We start from the raw sequence: 23,035 nt of genomic DNA, 5'->3' as shown, positions 1-23,035 counted from the left end.
AGCCTGGAATTTGGATGGAGAATTTGCGTCTTAACCGTTTCTAGGTGATGCGGATGCTGATGCTGATGTAGGTGCCCTGGGGCCTACCCTTCGGGAGCATCCTTCCCTCCCCTTACTCCCATGCGCCCTTCAGCTCTGCGGTCCCACCTGTCTCTCATCCAAAGGGAAGCCTGCGCTGGTGCTTCCAGACTTGCAGGAGTCCCTGTGGGTCACCAATGCTGCATCTTGGCTTCACCTTTGATGTTGTATTTGAACGTTTGTTGTGTAAACAGGTTTTTAATGACCGACTCCTCTGCAGAATTGGGGCGGGCACCGTTTCAGCTCTTCACTGCTTTTTCTTTCCTTCCTCGCATGTAGCAAATGCCAAATAATTATTTGTTGAAGGAATGAATGTTGTTATTTTATGTCGATAACAAAATGTGCAGTAATGCTAAGATCTTCAGTGAGGATGAAAGATAAGCAGGGACTGTGGGTTCACTAGTAGAGGAGTACAGGAAGAATGAAGATATTTTATGCAGGGGTACAGGCAAGAGTTAGGGTTTTTTTCTATGGGGGCCTAGCACATTGTGTGGAAAGCCCCTCAAAATTTTTTTTTTAACTTGAGACACACACACACACAATGAGAGAGAGAGAGAGAGATAGAGAGAGAGAGAGACATCCCTCCCATCTACAAGGGCTGAGACTGCGGCCAGGGGCCAGGAGCTCAGTTTAGGTCTCCCCTGTGGGTGGCAGGGATCTAAGTATTTGAGCCATCACCTGCTGCTTCTCGGTGTCTGCATTAGCAGGAAGGTAGACTTGGCAGCTAGAGCTGGGAGGTGAATCTGGGTGCTCTGGATGTAGGCCACTGTGTAAGGCAGGGTTGGGGAATATGCAGGTGCAGGCTAGCTAAGACTTGTGCCAAGGCGGGACTTGAACTTCCATAAATCTGTACCAGGCTAATTTTTTTTAAAGAAGATTTTATTTATTTATTTGAGAGGGAGCGTTACAGAGAAAGAGGATCTTCCACCCTTTGGTCCACTCCCTAAGTGGCCTCAATGTCTAGAGCTGAGCTGATCCGAAGCCAGGAGCCTCCTCTGGGTCTCCTTGTGTGGGTGCACTTGGGCCATCCTCTGCTGCTGCTTTCCCAGGCTATTAGCAGAGAGCTGGATCGGAAGAGGAGCAGCCAGGACATGAACAGGTACCCATATGGGCTGCCAGCACTGCAGGTGGAGGCTTAGCCTACTATGCCACAGTGCCCGCCCCAAGCAGGCTAATTTTTAAATTGATAATTTTGTATGGTCCAGGAATGATGCTATAGCCATTTGGCAAAACAAAGGGTCCCGCCCCTGATGTAGGGCGGGGTTGGAGTCTGAACCACTAGGGGCCTATGGTGAGGCTGTGACTACAGTGTTTCTCAGCTTGTCGTCTTTAGCCTATCCACGTCCTGCTGGGCTTTATGAGTGATTAGTTACCTGTTTAAGTCTTGTTATTCCTACACTATTCTTTTTCCTTCCAGATATGGAATGTGCAGATGTCCCACTGCTGACTCCCAGTAGCAAAGAAATGATGTCTCAGGCCTTGAAAGCTACGTTCAGTGGTTTTGCTAAAGAGCAGCAAAGACTGGGAATCCCGAAAGGTACGTGTTTGTAGTTGTAAAACAGTCCGAGGCCAGACTCCAAGGGAATCACGTGTCGTCCGTGGGGCAGACGTCCGACCAAGCACACTGGGGTTGGCAGCAGTGGGCGGATGGTTGCAGGCTCGGTGGGAACAGCCAGAGACCCACCTGCTGCTGCTTCTGCAGCTCCCGGCTCTGTCAGCCCCTCCCGGCCTCGGGACAGTCCTTTCCAAACTTGCCCATGCCTTCTAATCGCTTCTGGATCTTGGAAAACGTGCACAGCCCAGGTCCTGTTCCACATCAGTCGAATCTTACTTGCTGGTGGCACTGGTACAGACAAGTTTGGGAAACCCTCTCTTAGACTCTCCCTGGGCTTCCATTGAATGAACTGAACCTAGTGAGCTGCATTTCTGAATCGACTGAAGACTCCCTTCTCTTCTTATCCAGAGGGTTTACTGGGGAACTGGAGCTGTCAGAAAGGAGACGTGATGGGGAACACGTCAGCTTTCCCTGGGGTACGTTTCAGGAGCAGTGGAGGCCAGGCGGGATGCTTTCGTCTTGAAGAGGAGTAGGCCTATCTTTGGAGCAGCCACTGCCACCAGATGAAAGGCCTCCAACCGCAGGAGACCCAAGCCTTGGGTAGACTCTGAATGTGTCCAGACACCTTTTCCCATGTGTACTTCTGTACTGCAAACCTCAGCAGACAGCAGTGCCAGGTGCTCGGGAGACTCGGGGCAGAACAAAGTCAGTTCTGACCGCTGCACTTGGCAGCGTCTCCTGGAGCAGTGTGCTAGATGGACGAGTGCTCTTGGAGCAGCTATGCTGGCCTTCCAAGGCTCGATCATTAGCAGGTGTCACCGAGTTAAGTCTCAGGTCCTGCGTGAAGAGTTTGTGTTGTCTGCACTGCGATGCTTTCACAGCGGAGCCTCGGATAGGCAGCAGCTCCCCAGGGATTCCAGTGTAATACAGGCACCTAGGAGTTTTGTCATTACCGAGAGCTATTTGGGTGAATGACTGCCACTAATTGCCATGGTTATTACTAAATGTGATTTAGATAAAAATAATGGCAAAGAATGGTTTCAAGTCTACTGTTAGAGTTAGGAGCAGGGAGGGGCCTGTGTAATCCCTAGAAAACATATTACTATGATTATTGCTATTAAAGAAGCCATTTGTTCTTTGTCCAGGGCTTTTAAAAAAGTCTAATGGAATTAAGGCAGCGAGAAGGGAGATTCATGGGCATCTCCTCCCGAGCGGACGGCAGAGAATGCTCTTAGGTTACTTTTTGGCTGATGATAGTGATTTCCTAGCTCGCAGCACAGAGCAGGTGGGGATGTGGCTGGAAGGTGCCCAGTGAGGTAGCGTTTGCAGGCCGATGCTAGCTGGCTCTGTGAGCAGGATGGCGTCCTCAGCTAAGGCCAGGCCCTCCCGTGCCCCGTCCAGAGGCTCACTCGCTGGATCCTCATTTGGTCTTTTCCCTCAGACCCCCGGCAGTGGACAGAAACCCACGTGCGTGACTGGGTGATGTGGGCGGTGAATGAGTTCAGCCTGAAAGGCGTGGACTTCCAGAAGTTCTGTATGAATGGAGCAGCCCTCTGCGCTCTGGGTAAAGACTGCTTTCTCGAGCTGGCCCCAGACTTTGTGGGGGACATCCTGTGGGAGCACCTGGAGATCCTGCAGAAAGGTGAGTGTGGCAGGGTAGGTGCATCTTGTGCGGGGTTTGCTGTAGGAGTGGCGGGTGGGACCACCGTGCCGTTGTCTCTGGGTGTCCTATCACAGCATGCGTGGTCTATGGGCTGTGCCTGCTGCAGCTGTAGCTTATAGCAGTTGTTCAATGCACATTAGTTTCTTTCTCTTCTATGTATTGGGGGTTCAGATGTTAATCTTTGGCAAGATTGTACTCATGAAGCTTCTCAGCCAGCAAAATTCTGAACCCAGTCCTTACTGAGGCCCATGCACTGTGTGAACAGACAGTGCGCACAGCCAACCCTAGACTAGGTTTTTTTCCCCCCTTCTTGAAATCTCAATGCACACTCCTTTGATCTGTAGCCACATAATACCTGATTGCACCCGCAGGAATGCTTAGCTTCTCAAAGCTTATGCAGAAGACGGACTTTTCTGCCCACTAACTGGACTGGCGTTGTACTGGTGCCGTCCACCCTTACATCTGGAGCAGAGAGCAGGGTTATATCAGGACGCTGTGTCGCAACCTTATAATGACACGGCCTCCCCTACCAGCTTCTTCCAACCTTTTTGGACCAAGTGACTCATGTACCACAGTCCTGGCTGAGTATAGAAACAGCAACAGGCGGCAAACTTGGGTGTTTTTGCACTTATTTTTCTGTATTTCTTCTTAAAATAAATGGCAGTTACCAGCAGTCAGCAGTGCCCTCCAGCTGACTGTAAGCTTAGAAGCCCGCTGCCCTCTCTCACCCAGGCCCACCCCTGCCTGTGGTCACCAGCTCCAACCATGGGCACAGAGGCTGGAGGCAGGGAGAGAGCCGGGGGTTAGCACTGTCATTCCGCAAAACCCTTTTCTACGCTGCTCCAGAGAGCCCCAGATCCGGGGCCTCCGAGCGCAGAGTGTTATCTTTACTCCTCCTGTGCAGCTGCTGTAAAGACCGAGATGGAGTTTTCTGTGGCTGCTGTTCCCAGGGGCTGGCAGGCAGCTGCACCGTCTTCCCCACAGTGCCGGTGTACTCTCTGCGTAGCGGCACACACGCCCACGAGGAGGTGTTGACATGAGCGACCTGTTTATAGAGGGGAAGATACAGCAGGCCCCGCACAGATCTGATCTCACTGCTGGCTTCTAAACACAGCAGCAGACTGGGCCAGGCAGTCCAACCCAAATGTGTTCTACAGACACAATGTTCCCCTTTGTGTATCAGAGTGGAGCTGCCAGGTGCTCTGGGGCGTCCAAGCCTGTCTCTGTGTCTCCCTGTTTCCAAGGTGCATTAAGTGATGTTTTTCCCCTCTGGAGCCTCGAGATGACCCTGTGAGATAGGAAGGGCAAGTGCTTGTATTGTCTGTGTCCCTCCAGTGAGGCTCACCTTAGCTGCTTTCCTCAATCTCACTCATTTCCTTAACCTTTATTGTATTTAACTTCTAAACCTTTTTTTTTTTTTAATTTCATCTTTTTTTTTTTTTAATCTTTGTCAGTTTAACTTCCCATCCTGTATTTCCTTTATTATAATCATAAGGACTTCGGGGGCTGGGAGGAGGGACATTTGTCACAAAGGCAGGTTTGGGTTACCTCACTGTGACGGAGTCATTTCGGAGAAGTCCTGAGAGCTAGGGTGAGGCCGGTGAGAGAGCAGGCGTCCTGTTGTTGTCATCCTGCGCCATGTCGTGCGGAGAGAGACTGGCAGCAGAGACGCGCACCTGAAGAGGACAGCGAGGGGTTTGTCCCCAGGCTGCAGGGACACTAGAGCAACGCAGCAGCAGGACCACACACGCCCGGACAGCACAGCTGCTCGCAGCGGGCTGGGAGGCCACGGGCTCGGGGGATGTTTCTACCTGATAAGCTGCCGAAGCAGCACTGAACCGTTTCATCTCACTGGGACCTGTGTCTTTGGGAGACAGGCATGAACTTGTTTTCCCCTGCAGTCTTTAGTCTCAACAAACGATCAAATGCCTGAGGGAAAAACCAAGCCAGTACACTCGCTCTGTGTCTGGTTCTTCATCTTCTTTTTTAAGATTTATTTTTTTTTAATTTAAAAATCATCTATTTAAAGATTTATCTATTTTTTTTTTTTTTGACAGGCAGAGTGGACAGTGAGAGAGAGAGAGACAGAGAGAAAGGTCTTCCTTTGCCGTTGGTTCACCCTCCAATGGCCGCCGTGGTTGGCGCGCTGTGGCCGGCACACCGCGCTGATCCGATGGCAGGAGCCAGGTGCCTATCCTGGTCTCCCATAGGGTGCAGGGCCCAAGCACTTGGGCCATCCTCCACTGCACTCCCAGGCCACAGCAGAGAGCTGGCCTGGAAGAGGGGCAACCGGAACAGAATCCGGTGCCCCGACCGGGACTAGAACCCGGTGTGCCGGCGCCGCAAGGTGGAGGATTAGCCTAGTGAGCCGCGGCGCTGGCCAAGATTTATCTATTTATTTTAAAAGAGTTACAGAGAGAGACAGAGGGAGAGACAGAGAGAGAGAGAGAGAGATCGCGATCTTCATCCTCTGATTCTCTCCCCAGATGGCTGCGATGGCCATTGCTGGGCCAGGCTAAAACCAGGAGCCAGGAGCTTCTTCTCGGTCTCCCATGTGGATGCAGGGGCACAAGCACTTGGGCCATCTTCTGCTGTTTTTCCCCAGGCCACAGCAGAGAGCTGGATTGGAAGTGGAGCAGCCAGGGCTCCACCCAGTGCCCATATGGGGACGCTGGCATTCCAGGTGGTGGCTTTACCTGCTATGCCACAAAGCCGTCCCCTAAGATTTAGTCAGAGACACTGCTGTTTGATTCCATGGCTTTCTGGAAGCCCTCAGTTTCCCACCTCTCCATCCCTGTCTCATTCCTGGAGAGGTAGGCCCCTGGGCAGCCATTTGATGCCACAGCGGGAGCGCTGTAGTGTTGCACTACACACCTTTCCAGCGTCCTGCTTCCTGTCTGGGCCTGTGCTTGCCATCTGAGGGCAATGCAAGAAACACAAAGCAATGCAAGGAACAGATGTCTGCTGGAGACACGAAGGCTGTGCCATCCTCTGCCTAGGGATTGCCATCTATTTCTGGAAAGCTTGGGGAGTGAATCCATTGGAGACTTGCTATTCCCCCCGTCTGTCTTCAAGCCTGTACCACTCTCACATGGTGCACACGGCACTGAGACGTCGGGAGCGAGGCCCGGCTGCTTTTCCAACCCTCAGGGATTACTCACGGATTTCTCTTTCCAAGATATTCAATCCCACTCTGCAGCTACTGAAATGATGATCTTAGCCATAGGGTTGTGAGCTCATCCTCAGAGGCCTCCGGCAGGGCCAACTCAGACAGCACGGTTAACAAGCCTGCAGATTTCTTAGAGAAGGGGCTGAGGTCATTGTGGCCCTGCATCCAACGCGGCCGCTGGCCAAGCTGACTTGCGTGTTGCCCTCGTGGTTTCATTGCCGACCCTGTCTGTTGCAGAGGATGTGAAACCATATCAAGTGAATGGAGTCAACCCTACCTATCCAGAATCCCGCTACACCTCGGATTACTTCATTAGTAAGTTCAGCTCCCGCTCCTCTTCCCTCACCTTGCTCTTTGCGTGGGACCCTGGGGAGGGACCCCAGTTGGCTCATCTCAGGCTCCTTCAAGGGGATCCTGTGGGAAGTAATCCTTTATTAAATGGAGACTTTTCCTTTTTTTTTTTTCATATTATTTCCCACAAAATGCTGAAAGTTTTCAGTCTGTTTGTATGTGTTAGACATCAGTTGAGTTTTAACCTAAACAATTGAGTTAGTTTTGTTTTTTTTTTAAAGATATATTAATTTGAAAGTCAGAGGGGGGAGGGAGAGACACACACACACAAAGAGAGAGAGAGAGAGAGAGAGATCTTCCATCTGCTGATTTACTCCCCAGATGGCCACAACAGCCAGGGATGGGTCAGGCCAAAGCCAGGAGCTGGGAACTAGATAGGAAGTGGAGCAGCCGGGACTTGAACCAGTGCCCATGTGGGATGCCAGCATTGCACGTGGCAGCGGCTTTACCTGCTGTGCCACAGCGTCTGCCCTAGGTGAGTTAGTGTTAACCAGCAAGTTTCTACATGCTCTTCGAAGTCTTCCACATGAAATTCATGCAAAGAGAAGACAGGTTGAGCCCTAAACTTTGACCTTGTCTGCTCCTGAGTCGGAGGGTTGCCTTGGGGATTTGACCTTGCACTTGGCTCTTGCCTTTTGCCTTGTGGAGATGGCAGTTTTCCTGGGAAGTCCTTCTTTAAGAATGCACCATGCAGCTTCAAGTTCTGTGACAGAAAATACGGCCTTCTCCTTTTTTAGCGTAAGACACCTAAGCATAGTGGAGGGGTGACCAGAGAAAAAGAATTGGTGTGCGGCTGTTATCCCGCGGCCTTACCCAGCAAAGGGAGTCTGACATAGGTTTGTTTTCATTGTATCTTTGCGCTTTATTATGAAGAGTATTGCCGTGACAGCAGTAATGTGAACGGCTGTGTGTTAAGGACTTGGTGTGTGTCAGAAGTGCTGGGGGCATTTTACATACGTGCTCTCCGGATGTCCATCACAACGCCCCAGAGCAGATGGGTGACTTCCCTGTTTTGTTTTGTTTAAGATTTATTTATTTGAAAGTCAGAGTTATACACACAGAAAGAAGGAGAGGCAGAAAGAGAGAGAGAGAGAGAGAGAGAGAGAGAGAGAGAGAGAGAGGTCTTCCATCCGCTGGTTCACTCCCCAAATGGTGGCAATGACTGGAGCTGTGCCGATCGGAAGACAGGAGCCAGGAACTTCTTCCAGGTCTCCCACCATGGGTTCAGGGGCCCAAGGACTTGGTTCATCCTCTACTTCTTTCCCAGGCCATAGCAGAGAGCTGGACTGAAGTGGAGCAGCTGGGACTTGAACCAGCGCCCATATGGGATGCTGGCACTGCAGGCGGTGGCTTTACCTGCTACGCCACAGCGCCAGTTCCATCTTCCCTGTTTTATAGCTGAGGATACTAAATCAGACAACAGGAGCAGCTTGTCTGGGCCGTGGCTATGAGGTAGTGGGGTGAGGGTTAAAAACCCAAGCCCTTCTGATTTCAAAGTGTTTTCCTCTTCCTCACCAAGGTGGTCAGCTCGTTCCCCACTGTGGAGCACTGTAGATGGCCAAGAGCTGCATGTGGGTGACACACCTCTGCCCTGTCCCATTGCACACGCTCTCTGTTTCCAGGCTACGGTATCGAGCATGCCCAGTGCGTCCCTCCGTCGGAGTTCTCGGAGCCGAGCTTCATCACAGAGTCCTACCAGACCCTGCATCCCATCAGCTCGGAGGAACTGCTGTCTCTCAAGTATGAGAACGACTACCCCTCGGTCATCCTGCGCGACCCCCTCCAGACCGACCCCTTGCAGACCGACTACTTCGCCATCAAGCAAGAAGTCGTGACCCCAGACAACATGTGCATGGGGCGGACCAGTCGTGGTAGGTCACGTCTCTTCTCTAGAGGCCCCCGGGTCTCCCACAGTGACCAAACTCCGGGAGCTTTTCAGGTCCCCTCCCTGCCATTAGCCCTGTGACTTTCCCAGGCTCAGCTCTCCCGTCTTGGAATGTCTAGATATCAACACCTTCCCATCATGACCTTTCATCCAAGTCATCGTCATGACACAGACCAGGGTGGGGGGGTGGTGGGGGGGTTCCCTGGCAGAACTCAAATCCGGCGGGATAAGCACTCAGGTGTCTTACTTGGGTGAAATATGTCACCCGGATAGTGGCTCTAGCTGCGTTTGGTTATTTTTGAAGGCGTATTCCATTTCCTTTGAGAGGATTTAGCTTGAAGAGTACACAGTCAAGTAAAAGTGGCCAAGGGGGTTCGAAGCTTTGCATGTGTTCTGAGTTCCACCCAGAGCACCCTCAGATCAGACAGTGGCTCCTGGCGTGGCACCTGGGATGACCTTTGCTACCCAGCCTGGATCTTTAGCCTCCTGTAACTTCCCTGGTTTGAGAAGATACAAGGTGGTTAACCAGTGGCTTATTTGGAACTGGTCATCAGCAGTGTGGTTGAAAGTGTGTATTTAGCTCAACGAGCAGGCGCAGAGGTGGCCAGAGCTTCCCAAAAGAAGGTCCTCTGTTGACATGACTATTACAGTAGTGACAAAATATTCACTGACAGTGAAGGAAAACATTTCAAAAAGAGGTGGCTGACATAGAGCAAAAGAGGTAAAAGACACCCAGCTTTGCATACCGGGACACAAGCACTCGGAGGCACAGCCCACTTAGCAGAGTGTCCAAGTGGTTTTGTGTCTGAGACAAGTGCAGTCTATTGTAGGGGGCATTTGTTCATCCAGGAAGAGCTAGCTGGTTGCTAAAAAGTTGAAAAAGATGCCTTGTGGTGGATAAGTGGGAAATAATTACACACAGGAAGGGGAACAGGAGAAAGCCGGTCTGTGGCCACAGAAGTCAGGCTGGGGCTGGCCCGTTAGAGGTACCACCATGTGTGGTACCCACTGTCAGGCTCTCGGAGGGGAGCCCCGGGCACCTTTGCGTTGAGGAGTCACCCTACACGTACTAACCCGGGCCCCGCACGCGGTCAGCTTCTTCGAGTGTTCAGACCCGCACTTCCTCCCATCAGGCCCCGTCCAGGGAAAGTCCCCCGAACTCAGAACCTCCAGGCGTCCTTTGTGGGCCCCTGTGTGTTTGTGTTTCAGACCCAAGGGGAATGGGTGGGACCACTTCTGTCTTCCCCTTTCTGTCTTTTATTTTTGGGTGCGTATCTATTTAAATGCACACACACAAGTGTGTGTCTGTGTGTATCTGCGGCTCAGAGCACTAGAACGGCCCTCTTTCTCATGGGGCTTTCTTTACATATGTGCAGTGAGGCCAGGGCTGTGGGTTTGGGGCCAGGCCCTGTTGTAACTTTGGGTAGATCTCCTGGCCCACTGCTAAAAATTACGTCTGGCTTTGCATTTTGTGTAATTGTCCGTCTCCCTCTCCTCTTCCTGGTTCTTGGTTTTGGTCCCTACCACCCCTCCAACCCCAAATGAATGACTCTAAACCAGAAGTGACCCTTAGAAAGGCTCGGGAGGTATTTCTCTCTGCTCTCCTCTTCCTCGCTGCCTCCAGCTTCAGGCCACAGACACTTGAGGGAAAGGCCATTGGTGCAGGGCTGCTGGCCGCTCGTGAGAAGTGCTGCAGATGGGACCGGGTCCAAGGGCCCGAGCTGGTGCGATTGGTCTAGACTGAAAGCATTCCTCTTAGCTGATTACTAATAATCATAGTATTCATATGCATGGTGGTACACAAAGTGCTTCTGTGTCCCACTTCATGTGGACTCTGAGGCTGGTCTTTGTGTGGGTCTGTTGGGTGGGTTGCTGTGGCGCTGCCCCATGCATGGTTCTGAGAGCTCTGAGGTCTGTGTGGAGGACTCGGAGACTCGCTGCAGCGTTTCTCAGGAAAGCTGGCCGGCGGGCCGGCGTCTTGGAGGACCCGTGCTTCCTTGCCCGGGCGTAGTAGCAGAACCCACCGTCTCATCCAGTTGGATCCAACTCGCTTTTGGAGAAAATACCAGTAAATGAAGGTTCCCAGCTCTCGGTTGTGAAATAGAGCTGGAGTGAAAGCAGCCCACTTCTTTGAACCACAGCTCTCGGCGGTGCTGGGTCTGGCTCATGTTTGGGAGCTTGCCAGGGCCTGGCGATGGCCTAGTTTGGTGCCATTGCTTGTTGGAACTCCTTGGAAACTCAGCCACTGTGCTTGTGGGAACTCTGATCTCCTTGCCCTCCAAGTGTGGAAGTGGCTGATAGAGATGGAATCATTTCAGGGAGCATCAGTGCAACCTCAGTGTTCGTGACTCAGTGAGGATGTTTTGTCGTGAAAACTTAAATTCTCTTTCTTAGTGTTTTGGTGTGTTTGCCTCCCAGAAAAACTGAATGGCCATTAAGATCGGTTGCTGGTATGAGCAAACACCTTTTTATGAGCTGTCATAAAGCCCATTTGCTGAGAAGAGGCCGTGGCGTTCTGGTTATGGACTGTTCTCCTGGGGTCACTGCACGTGCATTGCAGGAAGGGACAAAGAGGTGCAAGTGAGGCAGCGGGCTGGGTAGGCAGGCCCATAATCCTATGCAGCTCTTGATTTGCCTTCTGGAGGCTATGTGCCGCTGAATGGACAAGGAGAGGAAGGCAGGAGATGAACCTGGTATTTCCTCCTTTCTGTTACAAGCAGCCCTGGAGGGACAGGTGGTGTAGACAGACAGACAGACAGAACGCACACCTCAACTCTGATGCGTTTTATCTGGATTTTTTTTTTTTTTTTGTAATGTTGGGAGCAGTATTTTTTCCTGTACATTTACTTTTGCTTTGAGAACCTGTTCATGTTTGAATTTCATTGTTTTAACCAGTTGCCACTGTGCTTATGAAGGAAAGAACACACTGGGGACACATTATGTTGGGATTGTATAAAGTGAATCTTCTGGCATTGAAAATTTATAATCAGTCATCCCTGAACAATTGAGACTTGACTTAGAGATATTTCTTTCCATGTAAACATCTGTCACATCCCTTTGCCTCTTGGCTTATGCCACATTGAGGTGGTTCTCTCATCTCCCATGATTTAGCTTAGGTTGCCAGAAAGTATCTAAAAGTAGAACATAAAAAACATTTCCAAGAACCTTTTTACCTCTTAAATGCATTTATTTCCTCCCCCACCATTTTTTTTTTTTTTTTTTGTTAGCCTCCTCTTCAATGACATTTTTGCCAATGGAAATTTCTCCAGGAGCTGTTGTGCAATCTAGCAGCTGTTTATAACCTGGTTTGGGAAATTAATGAACTTGCATGATCTTGTGGGCAGTTAAGAATGCCTTAAGCAATGTACAGGGTCAAGGATTCCTGACACCGCTGTGGACCTTAACTCTTTCATCAACCTCTTTGTTTTTTTATTGCCCACACTTCCCCCAACGAAGTATAAATTTCAAGTACAGAATTGCACTTGAGAGGATAAAGAATATGGCTTTCTGCTCACAAGAGTGATAGTGAATTTTAATCTCTTGGAAAAAGCATCTCATAACTTCTCTTTATTTGAGAGGGCATAAGGGCAGTACATGTATTTAATTTTAAATAGTATTTGGGAAAAATGCTAAAAAAATGACACTTCAGCTCTAAGATTGGGGAAGGGCAGTCTGCTCTTAGCTTAGTGGAATTTTTTTCTTTTTCTTAGGACCAAAATATTTTGCCAAATGGGGCCATTTGCAATCATCTCATTGGCCCAAGATGGAATAGAAAATTCAGTCTGACATTGCTCCAATTTCTGCATTTACGTGTCAGGTCAAATACATCAGTCAGAAATCCTGTAACAATGTATGATACTCATCTTTTAGATTCCTGACGTTAGAATTCTCGAGGTCCCTAGCACACGTCGGGTCTCTGTGCCAGCTAGGAGCCAGCAGAGCTGCGATGTCTGAGTGTGCGTGGGGAGCTGTGTAACAGGGCGGCACAGTGTCAGGGCTTCCCTCTCCTGCCATGACCCCCGGATCTGCTGTGCCCACCAGCCCCTCCCTCCTGCAGCTCTGCCTAAGAGGGTTTTCACAGTTTGTTTTTTTCCTGATCCCTCCTCCCCGTCTCCCCTCCTCCTCCTCCACCTCCAGGTAAGCTCGGGGGCCAGGACTCTTTTGAGAGCGTAGAGAGCTACGATAGTTGCGATCGGCTCACGCAGTCCTGGAGCAGCCAGTCATCTTTCAACAGCCTGCAGCGCGTGCCCTCCTATGACAGCTTCGACTCCGAGGACTACCCGGCCGCCCTGCCCAACCACAAGCCCAAGGGCACTTTCAAGGACTATGTGCGTGACCGCGCTGACCTCAACAAGGACAAGCCTGTCATTCCTGCTGCTGCCCTGGCTGGCTACACAGGTAGGCGTGTTCCCCTGGGCAGGGCCAGTGGACGACACCGTGCGATCTACCTAGAGACTGAACAACATGCTCTTTTCTTTCTCTTTGGGGGCTTGTGGGGGAGAAGTGCCCAAGAGGACGTCTGTCTCCCAAGCCACTCTGCTTGTGAGTAGCCGTTGCTTTTTGGAAACAAATTAGTGTCCTCCCAAGGGTGGTAGGGAACTTAATATTTTTGGACCTTATTCTGTATCTGGGCCAAAGGAGCTGCTGGGAACTCTGCTTAGTGGCCTGGCAGTGAGGGACGGTTCCTTGCCTTCTCATGGGAGGTCTTTGTAAAATGCAGCGGCAACAGCATCACCCAAAGGCATGATGGGATGGGCTATGCCCCAGACTGTATGGTGCAGTTTGTTTAGCTGTTCCAACTTAGAGGTGGTAGAAGGTGCCCTTAGGGGCCCTAAACCCTGTCCAGATCAATCCTGGCCTTTTAGGGAGTCTTTCTTGCTTGGTTCAGTTTTGAGGATTTGTCTTCCTGGAGTTAAAATTATAGACACGGTGAGTGAGGCAAGTTCATCGAAGAAAGCGAGCTCAGGCTTGGATTGAGAATCGCGTGATGGAGCCAGAGAGCTGCTTGTTGAGCTGTAGCACCTGTGCTGCCTCACCTGGGCAACATTTGTCATGTGTGTCTCAGAAATACCCAAGGAGGGGCCAACATTGTGGCCTAATGGGTAAAGCTGCTGCCTGTGGCGCCGCCACCTCCTATGGGCGCCTGTTTGAGACCCGGCTCCTCCACTTCGCATCCATCTCTCTGCTGTGGCCTGGGAAAGCAGCAGAAGATGGCTGAAGTGCTTGGGCCTCTGCACCCATGTAAGAGACCTGGAAGAAACTCCAGGCTCCTGGCTTTGGCCTGGCCCAGTGTTGGCCATTGCGGCCATCTGGGGAGTGAACCACTGGATGGACGATCTCTCTGTCTCTCCTCCTCTCTCTATAACTCTGCTTTGAATTGTTAAAAAAAAATCCCCCCTTTTTCTAATAAATACCCTAGGAACTGCTGGGGCAGTTCATTGCATGAAGAGTGCCCAGGAATGACGTCCGTTTGGAGGTAGCACCAAAATTTATATGGAGAGTCGTGGGCCAGGAAAGCAACCTGAATGTTCTCTGCTTTTTTTTTTTTTTTTTTTTTTTTTGACAATAAGGCTATGATCTTCGCTTGAATGTGGCTTGTCTGTGGGCACTTGCAACCTTTCAAGGGGGTCCTGTCCTGTGTCTGGACAGGAGACTCCAGGAAAGTTTGCCTGTTTGCATTGAGGACATGTGGAGTGAGAAAAAGTGTATTAAGTCTCTCTGAGGATGTACAGGGTGCCAGCTCCTCTATTATCATTATAGCTCCAAGGTGATTTAAGAACTAGATGCTGGTTGGCTTTGCTCATGAAGGGGGGTGGGGGAGAAGCCCTTCCTGATGGGGACCAGGAAAGAAAAGGCCAAGTGAGTTCTAAAATGACTCTGTCTCTAACCATGACTTGCTTGCTTTCCTACAGTGCAGGGGAAACAGCTCCCAAGGTCTGAGTTAGGTTTGGTGTCAGCCCTTGCTTGGGTAGATTGTCTAGTAGGTGCCAGCCCTTTCCTTCCATTACCGCCTCCATCTCCCTCCATATCTGTCCAGGTAGCTCTGCATCTGTCTGTGGAATCCTTCCCTCCCTCCTTTCCCTCCTTCCCTCTCCCCTTGCTGAGAGTGAAGCATTCTGGGAGTGGAAGGGGAGGAGGTCTCCCATACATAAGGAGTCATTCGAATCAAACTCCAATCTTAGGCCTCTGGCCATGTAGTGGTGTCTTTTTATCACTGGGGGTTGAACTTTTCATTCTCTCTCCTGTTGGTGAGAACAATAGCCCAGAAACCAGAAGTCCCCCGTGTTCCCTCCCCATGCTTAGGTAACACCGTGTGCTTTTAGGCAAATTTACCTTGTGCCTTTTTCTGCTTTTGGTGAAGTAGAGGTGTTCATCCTTATCTTGGTGGTGGCAGAGCTGTGAAAATGTAATTGAACTGCCTCAAATTAATTAAACAAACGAATGCAAGACCTTGGTGGGAAAAACCCTTCGTTGTCACAAATCAATTATTTCAGCAAATATCTGAGCACTTAGCACAGAGCAGACAGAGGAGCTCGGGGGCTCGCTGTCTGTGGTTGAATTCGGGACATTGTGAGTGTGCCTTCACTTGGACTGCAGTCTCGTACTCTTGGGGGCTGAATAAGGTTGGGATTTGTTAGGAGAGTCCAAGGGTGGACTACATTTTTGGTGGTTTTTTTTTCCCCCTAAACTCCACGCCTGGTGAACACCATCTGCTTTTGCACGGCACGCCAGACCTACATGGTGGATTTTCTGCTCTTGCCACCGCCTGTGTCCCTTGTCATTTCAGACCCATCTTAGCAGCGGGAGGAAGGATAGGATACACACACTCAGCCTCGGCTGCCACCCGCACAGTACTAGAATGCCTACAAACAGGGCTCTGGCTGCGTGAGACAGGTCTAGAAGAGCCGAAATGTGGAAAAGCAGAAATCGTTGTACAAGTGTTGGTGATATTTTTATGGCTCATGAAAATATTTTCTCTGTCACGTTCTGCCTCTTCTCCCTCATTTCGATCTGTTGCCTTAAAATTCAGCCGCACCAGGCAGTGGCCACACAGCAAGGCCACGTGCTCTTCCCGTTAATGTTCCTTGACCTGCACTAAAGGGTGCATCCTTGGTTCCTCCATCTTCCCCCCATTCCACCGGGAGCCTAGGTTTTTGTCCGTATCGCCTCCAAAGGAATCCATTTCACTTCTTGGTATGATGTCTTAGTTACTGCACTGCAAGTGTAGAAATCACTTAGGAACTGAATCTTCGCCGTCTCTGGCACAGTTATAGTCTTTCTTCAAAGATAAGAAAATTGCATCAACCCTCCTTGGGCTCCCATGGCAACTTGTTAAATTAGGTCAAGATGTGGGGGCAGATAACATGGCTGGAGAGCCCGCCTGTGAGCTGAGCGCAGAGTACATCAAATGCGTGCTGGCTTCCGCCAAAGTGCACCTCCTTACCTCGCCGTGAACTGCTACGGTTATCAAACTGATACAATCAGAAAGCTCAGTTTTCTCTTCTTCAGAGGTACATTATGAACCCTTTAATTACAGCACAGGCTACAGAGAAGTAGTGCCAGGTTCTCTATTTTATAGATCTAAGCAAAATGCCTTCCAGGTCCTTGAAGAAAAGTAGGCATCTCTGATGATGTGTTTTTTTTTTTTTTTTTTTTTTCAGTTTCAGGAGGTAAAGAGTAAAATACAGAATTGTCAGCCCCGTTTTATAGATGTTGACACTGAGGCACAAATGAGTGACCTACTTTAGGCCATGTAGTTACAGTCTACACAGAAGGCAGCTTCCGGGTTGAGTCCTTAGTCCTAGATGCTTCACCTGAATACCATCTTTGCTCTGTAGTAAGAATTGAGAATACACATTGAGTGTTTCCGTTGTCTGCCTGGAGTGACTGGACTCTGGGTCTCTGGTCACTAATTAACACTGTGTGTGTGGGCTAGGGCATGTGGGAGGGGGGTGGAGCTAGCATTTGGCATCAGTCCAAAGGTAATGGCTTATAAATCACCTTTACTAAATTTCACCCGACATAGCCAGAGGTGGCCTCTGATAAGGAGTCCCACTCTTATCATTTCTGCAGTTGTACTGAGTGGGCCGTGTGGCAATGCCCTTGGCAGTGTCTAGTTGTAGTCCCACCCTTGGAGTTGCAATTCTGAATGAAATGGTTTTAACTTGTTTCTTCCTGGAGCCCCGACAGGCGGAGCACAAAGCTATTTGTTAATGGCAATGAAGCGCTGTTTTAGAGTGTTGTGCAGATTTTGTAAACAAACAGGCTCTCGGTGTCCTGGCTAAGGCGGAAAAGGCCCCAGTGTCACCAAAAAGAAGCCCCTCCACGTCCTGAGCTAAATCCTCTACTTGCTGCCCCCCCCCCCCCCCCCCCCCCAGTGGCTCTAGTGCCAGTCTCAAGTCACAGAATAAGAAAGTCCCCAGGCCAGGCCCAGAACCCCGAAGTTCTGGCTCACGGGAGAATTTTCAGGTTCAGTAACCCGAAGCTGCTGCTAAAACATGCTTTTGAAAATAAACAACTTTACTGCAAAGGGAAGTACTTCAAAGCCCTTCAGTCCAGAGTGAAACCTGAGATTTGGCAGTATTCGCTGAAATCCCAGTTTTCCGAAGGAAAGCAGGATTGCGAAATCGTCTCTCTGTACTCACATACAAACAGCGACAGAAGAAGCTTCTGGTCGGAGCCTAAGTGAGTGATGGGAAGGAGTCCCCAGGGAACTGACGTGCAGGAGGCTGGGACTGTTCTCAGCGCAAGTGGCTGTGTTACTAGGAACAGAGCAGGGCTTTCACGTTTGGGGAGTTCCCTGAGCCAAGCTCTGGAAGGTAAAGTCCACTGTGGGTCTAAGACCGTGTGAGATGACCCGGGTGGAGCACCAGTTTGTGTTCATTGCCAGAGGCCCAGAGACGTGAGGTGACCTCTCCGGGGTCCTTGGGCCAGGCAGAGGCAGGGCTAGCTTGCAGGTTGCTGCAGCCATCACAGCCCCAGTGGACAGCACCTTCAGAAAGAGTCCAGGTGGAGAAGAGGATGAGAGCTTGGGAGTGAGGAAGGAAGAGCATCTCCCCTCCCTTGCCCAGTGGCTGCTGAGATTAGCAGGTGCAGGAAGCCAGCCAGACCCCCAGCTTCAGCCCCTCAGGTGCTGGGGAGGACTCCCGACTGTGTGCTGCGTCTGTGGAGGATCGTGCACGCAGGCCCTGGGTTGGGGGAGTCTCCGTGGAGACTACACAGTCAGGAGAGATGGATAGGGAAATAGCTTTCTAGAACCCTGGGGAGGAAAGATTTGAACTGGATGGGAAGAAAAGCCCCTTTGACTGCTTCTGCCTCTCCATGGATGAGCTTGGTGAGTTTTTTCTTAGTCATCTGCCACCAGGAGAGAAAGATCACATGGCTAGAGAAGTCGGCCTCCTTGTTAAATGTAGGAAGCAGAGGTTCCCCGTAGGCGTTGGGGGACTTTGAAGGCAGCAGCCGGCTGAAGCACCTCTGTGTCTCGATTCGGCTCCAGCAATACCTTCCTTGCAAGATATTTTCAGGGCAAAGAGGTCTATTTGTACTTACTAATTTGCTGCAGTATCTCTCGCACCTCAGTCCCAGTATGGGTGCCTGGGATTTGATAGCAGGGACCTCAAGAGCATAGACAGCAGGGGAGGGAGGAGGGAGATGAGAGATGTTTAGTGTAGTGGTTAAGATGCTGGGGACACCCACATCCTATACTGGACTGCTTGGGTTTGAGTCCAGCTTCTTGCTAGTGTGCACCCTGGAGCGGGGGACAGCAGGTGATGGCTCAAGGAGTTGCGTCCCTGCCACCCACATGAGAAACTTGGATTGAGTTCCTAGCCCCTGGTTCCAATTTGGCCCAGCCCTGGATGTTGTAGGCGGAGTGAACCAGCAGATAGAGCTCTCTAGCTCTCTTTCTCTCTGTGTCTCATAAATAAATGAACAAAAAAAATAAAAGCATATTTTTAAATAGAGCATAGCTGTGGGCTCTGCCACTGCCCTTGGGCAAGCTGGCATATGTGTGCCTTAGTTTTCGCATCTTCAAAATGACGGAAACAGTAGCCCCTTTCCCATAGGCTTGTTGTGGAAATCAGTGGGTTAGTTTATGGAAAGCACCAGGAACCATGCCAGGTGTATAGGAAGTACTAAGTGTTAGCTATTACTATGACTCCGTGTTGTCCTCCAAACCTTTTGTCTTATCAGTGTAACTCTAAGTTCCTTGAGGTCAGGGGGCCAATGCCTTCATGGAATTCTAGTAATTTCTGGTGGGTCATTAGTAACGGATTGGGTCACTGCACTCACTGAGCTCGATCCAGGGCTTTAAGCTTCTACTGTGTTGCTCGACCCTTCCATACACCGTGATTTTTTTAAACCTTCACCAAAAACCACATGAGGAAGGTTGTGTTATCTCTACTGTACACGTGAGGGGAATTGAGTTTTTTTTTTTTTTTTTTTTTTTTTTTTTTTTTGAGGGAGAAGTGTAGCCCAAAGCCACACGGCAAATAAGAAATTTGATGCTTTTCAAGTTTTTTCACAATGTCAGACAATTAGTGGGAAACTGCCCGAAGTGTCATGTGTTCATTTGGGTCTGTTGAGAAACAGATGCAGAGATGTGGTTAGATGTGCTAGGAGTTTATGGGGGTCATTGTCAAAGGACAGGGGAGGGGGCGATGCAAAGAGGAGGCAGGGGGAGTCCGGGCATCACTGTAGCTCAGTTCTAGGAAAGGCTTGGAGAATCCTTGGGTCACAGAGTCGCCCAGGGGAGGAGCTCTTTTCTTACAGGAAGGGGCCTGCCTGCCACCCCCTCCCCACCATGCTCCCTCCCAGCCCTAGGAAGCATGACTTTGGAGTGGAGATCTGAGCAGCCCAGGTAGCATGAGAGGTACCGCTGACTTGGTGGGTGAATCCGGCTGGTGGGTAAGGCAGGGCTCGAGACCAACCATCCCCATGCCTGTGGTGGGTGGCCCATGCTGGGCTCACTGTTGACTGTAACTCACCCAACTGTATTGTGTGACTCACTTCTCCCTGAGAGATAACGAGAGTGAAAGTTCTCCTAGGCTGATTGAATGTGAAAGTTTAAGCTCTGAAATGAGGATGGGGAGATGCTCATAGGGCAGAGCTTTGTGGAGGTGGTTGTCACTCAGAGCCAAGCGCAGTGCAGTTTCTGGTTGAAGGCCTCTCAAGCTTGGGTCTCTGTTCTTAATTCTTAAAAGGCGTAGGCAGGGCGCCTTTAATGCCTCACATTATGGTGAAACTAAAAGTGTTTGTTCTGCTGCTCCCGTGCTGTTACTATTCTGTGGTGCTGGTTTTGCCAGTCTGGATGCTGCACCTTAGATCTGAGGGGTATTCAGAAATTATTTGCTGCATCAGCGCCATGAAAAATTCATTGTGCTAACGATCACTTAGTATCTAGTTCCCCTCCCCAAGAATTCTGAGGATGCTTCAAAAAGTTCCCGGAAAATGGAATTCAAAGGTAAGTTTATTTTGCTCTAAAAAAAATGGAAATCCATGCATACAAGGAGTCTTCCAAAACTGTGTGGAAAATTTCATGTTATCAAAAAATTGCTGGCATTTCAAAAAAATTTTTTGCACCAAGGTAAATGTGGCTTAATTCCATTTTTCCACATGTTTTTTTTTTTTTAAAAAAAGTCTCCTCATGTGCCTAACTAGTGTTTTCTCTCACTCTTAATATGCAGAGGGACTGTACTCCTAGGACAAAATAAATTCCAGAGACCAAGTTGAGCATCCTGATGAGAAATGTTAGTCTGTAGACTTTGGAAGTCCTGTTCTCCATCAGTGGACACGTCTTCCGTGTCCTCTCGTTTCCTAGATGCAGAGGAAGGTGTTTTCTTAAGACATTTCACCTTGGTCAGCACTGTTTCTTCGGTTTATAACAAAACTGTTAGCCCCACCATCCCCAAGTTCAAACCTAACCCATCTCTGGTGACTTCTTGAAAGAGTAAAGTTTACCTAGAAGACATCAGGAGGAAAAAACGATAAAGAAGCCACTTCCTGACTTGAGCTCACCAGCTCGCTGTCCAAGTTTACCTTTGGGTGTTGGGTCAGCTGGGGTTAGACAGAGTTTGTGGTGGGTCGCAAGGAAGGGGGTAGCTGCATTTGAATAGAGGCTGCCCCTTTAAGAGAGGAACAGTCTCCTTTCTCTGCAGCCACCCCCACACATGTGTACTTCAACACATGCAGGTGTGGGAGCCAAGCAAAAACAAAGGTTTTTCCTCCAGACACTAAAAATGTGTTAACTGTCTTGTTCTCAGACCCAAGCCAACTGGCTGAGTGAGCCTCACTTAGGTCTGCTGCAGGTGGGGCACCTGCCAGCCAGTTGCTAGGCAACTGGATTGGCTGGGAGGGGGCGCCCCAGGCAATGATGGTTGGACAAGAACTGCATTACCCTCTGTTAGTGCTGGTGGGAGCTGTCTTTCAGCCCAGGCTACCTGCTGTGTGGGCAGTGCTGCTGAGCTGACTGTAGGCTGGCTGTACATAATGATGGGTGGAGGGCACTTGGAGAGGGGCATGAATGATTAGGGAGAAAAGTGCCTTGGGAGAAAGAGGATCTAAGTCCATCTGTGGCCAAGATTTCCCCAAACCATAAATGTCTGTGATACTTTCACTTGCAAAGCAGTTTGCATCTGCTCTCCCTTTTGGTGCCTACTTCTAATTAGAGCAAGGATTTCAGAGTCATCCCTAACTTTAAAAAATCTTAACTATTCACATTGAAAATATTAAAAAAATTTACATTTTTATAATTAAAACTTTTTTACCTCCAACCTGCTTTCATAAAGTTGCCTTGTAAATGGCCAATTTCATTCTTGGAAGCCTAATTAAATCTTACCTAGTGCTTTTGAAATTTCAAAGTTCAATCTTTATTTCTTTGAAGATTCTATTTTAAAACTTTTCCCTGTTGTTCCACTTTTCTGTTTAATCCCCTTGCCGCATTTTCTGTTGATCCTGAACAGTTCTTCGCTGCGATTGCCTCTGTAGATTTATCTAGAAAGATGATATTTTTGTATAATAAGGACTTGATTTACATCTCAGTAAAGTGGAGTAGGGATTGGTATTTCCATTTTACCAGTGAGAAAGCTAAAGCCCAGAGAAGTTTGAGGAGTTGGACAGGATTGCACAGTGAATCAGAGAATTGAGATTTAAGCCTTGCAACTTTGAATCCTCATTTGAGACTTTCCTATAGGGAGGTGTGTGTGTGTGTGTGAATGTATGTGTGTGTGTATGTGTGTGTGTGAATTTTTAAAAATTTTATAGGATGCCATGTCATCATCTGTTAGCCCTCCACTGCTTACCATTGTGAAAAGATTGGATTTCTTAATTTTTCTTTGAAATGCTTCCTCCTTTTTTTCCCCTTCCAGTGTGTCAAGGGACATGAACTTAACATTCACAGACTGGTTTTAATTGATTTGTGAGTTGTTTTCCAGTTTGTTTCCATTGTCAGATACTGGCTATCTTAGCAATAAATAAATACAAGCTCATAAAGTTACTGTTCATCGTTGGGTTCATCAGGTGTGTTTCTTAAACACCTGTTCCGTTGTTCTCTGTTGTTACGAATTGAGTTATTGGAACTCATATCCCCAGTACTGCCCTAGCCATTGATACAGGAGCATATTTATAGAATACGTTGACTATTCAGTGACTCATTAAACCAAAACCTTGTTGGCTAGTTACCAAAAGCACCATATTTGGATCATGGTACAGATGAGATGAGATTCGGTTAAGGTGTTGGCAAAGAAAGGGCATAACTCAGAAGAAATGGAGGAGGCACTCCCAGGCATAAAACTGTACCATATAAATACCAAACAGCCCCTGCCCTTACTTTTCTTAAAAAAAAAAAAAAAAAAAAAAAAAAAGGTCTCACCGGTGCCCTGACTGCCAAATAGCTCAGCTCATATCACCTCTCGTGTAATTCATTTTCAGGCCAACCACTGGGCAACTTTAGCTTGAGTTTGGTCCAAAGGACAAGAAACTGTTTTCTGTTGACTTTGCCGGTAATCTTGTTTCATAAGGACTTCATAGGAACAGATGTGGGGCTCTTCTATGAATGCAGATTTAGGGGGGGTATGACGCTCAGACCCCGGAGTCCCCTAGCCCACCCTGAGAGGCGGGTGCTCCTATAGTGGCGTGAAAGAAGGTACGTTTGAGAGCAGATGGGTCATTTCTGGATTCAAGGGTTCTGTTTTTGCTGTCTTCGTTTGGCTGTGGCTAGAGACACCTGGCTGGAAGGGAGGGGCCGCTAGACCCGGTCTCTGTTTTGGGGCCACCTGCCAGATGTGTGCGATGAGGGCAGAGTCAGACCTGTTGCAAGGGCAACCAACCATGAGAGTT

The 23,035-nt window shown here is 49.3% G+C and overlaps 1 protein-coding gene across 2 annotated transcripts in view; it reads left to right on the top strand.

Annotated features, from left to right (window-relative positions):
• Positions 1 to 23,035, top strand: part of ETS1 (ETS proto-oncogene 1, transcription factor) — a 64,244-nt gene that overhangs the window by 30,092 nt on the left and 11,117 nt on the right. The window contains exons 2-6 of one of the 2 annotated variants that reach the window (XM_062197336.1): positions 1,496 to 1,615; positions 3,075 to 3,275; positions 6,703 to 6,780; positions 8,439 to 8,687; positions 12,839 to 13,099. In XM_062197336.1, the coding sequence (XP_062053320.1) occupies positions 1,496 to 1,615; positions 3,075 to 3,275; positions 6,703 to 6,780; positions 8,439 to 8,687; positions 12,839 to 13,099 (909 nt within the window). The remainder of the gene's footprint in view (positions 1 to 1,495; positions 1,616 to 3,074; positions 3,276 to 6,702; positions 6,781 to 8,438; positions 8,688 to 12,838; positions 13,100 to 23,035) is intronic. The other variant, XM_062197337.1, reaches the window with a different exon arrangement.

The sequence above is a fragment of the Lepus europaeus genome, chromosome 7 (genome assembly GCF_033115175.1).
Source record: "Lepus europaeus isolate LE1 chromosome 7, mLepTim1.pri, whole genome shotgun sequence".
Lineage (NCBI taxonomy): Eukaryota > Metazoa > Chordata > Mammalia > Lagomorpha > Leporidae > Lepus > Lepus europaeus.
The sequence above is the reverse complement of the archived record's forward strand: the minus strand, read 5'-3'. Positions and strand labels throughout refer to the sequence as shown.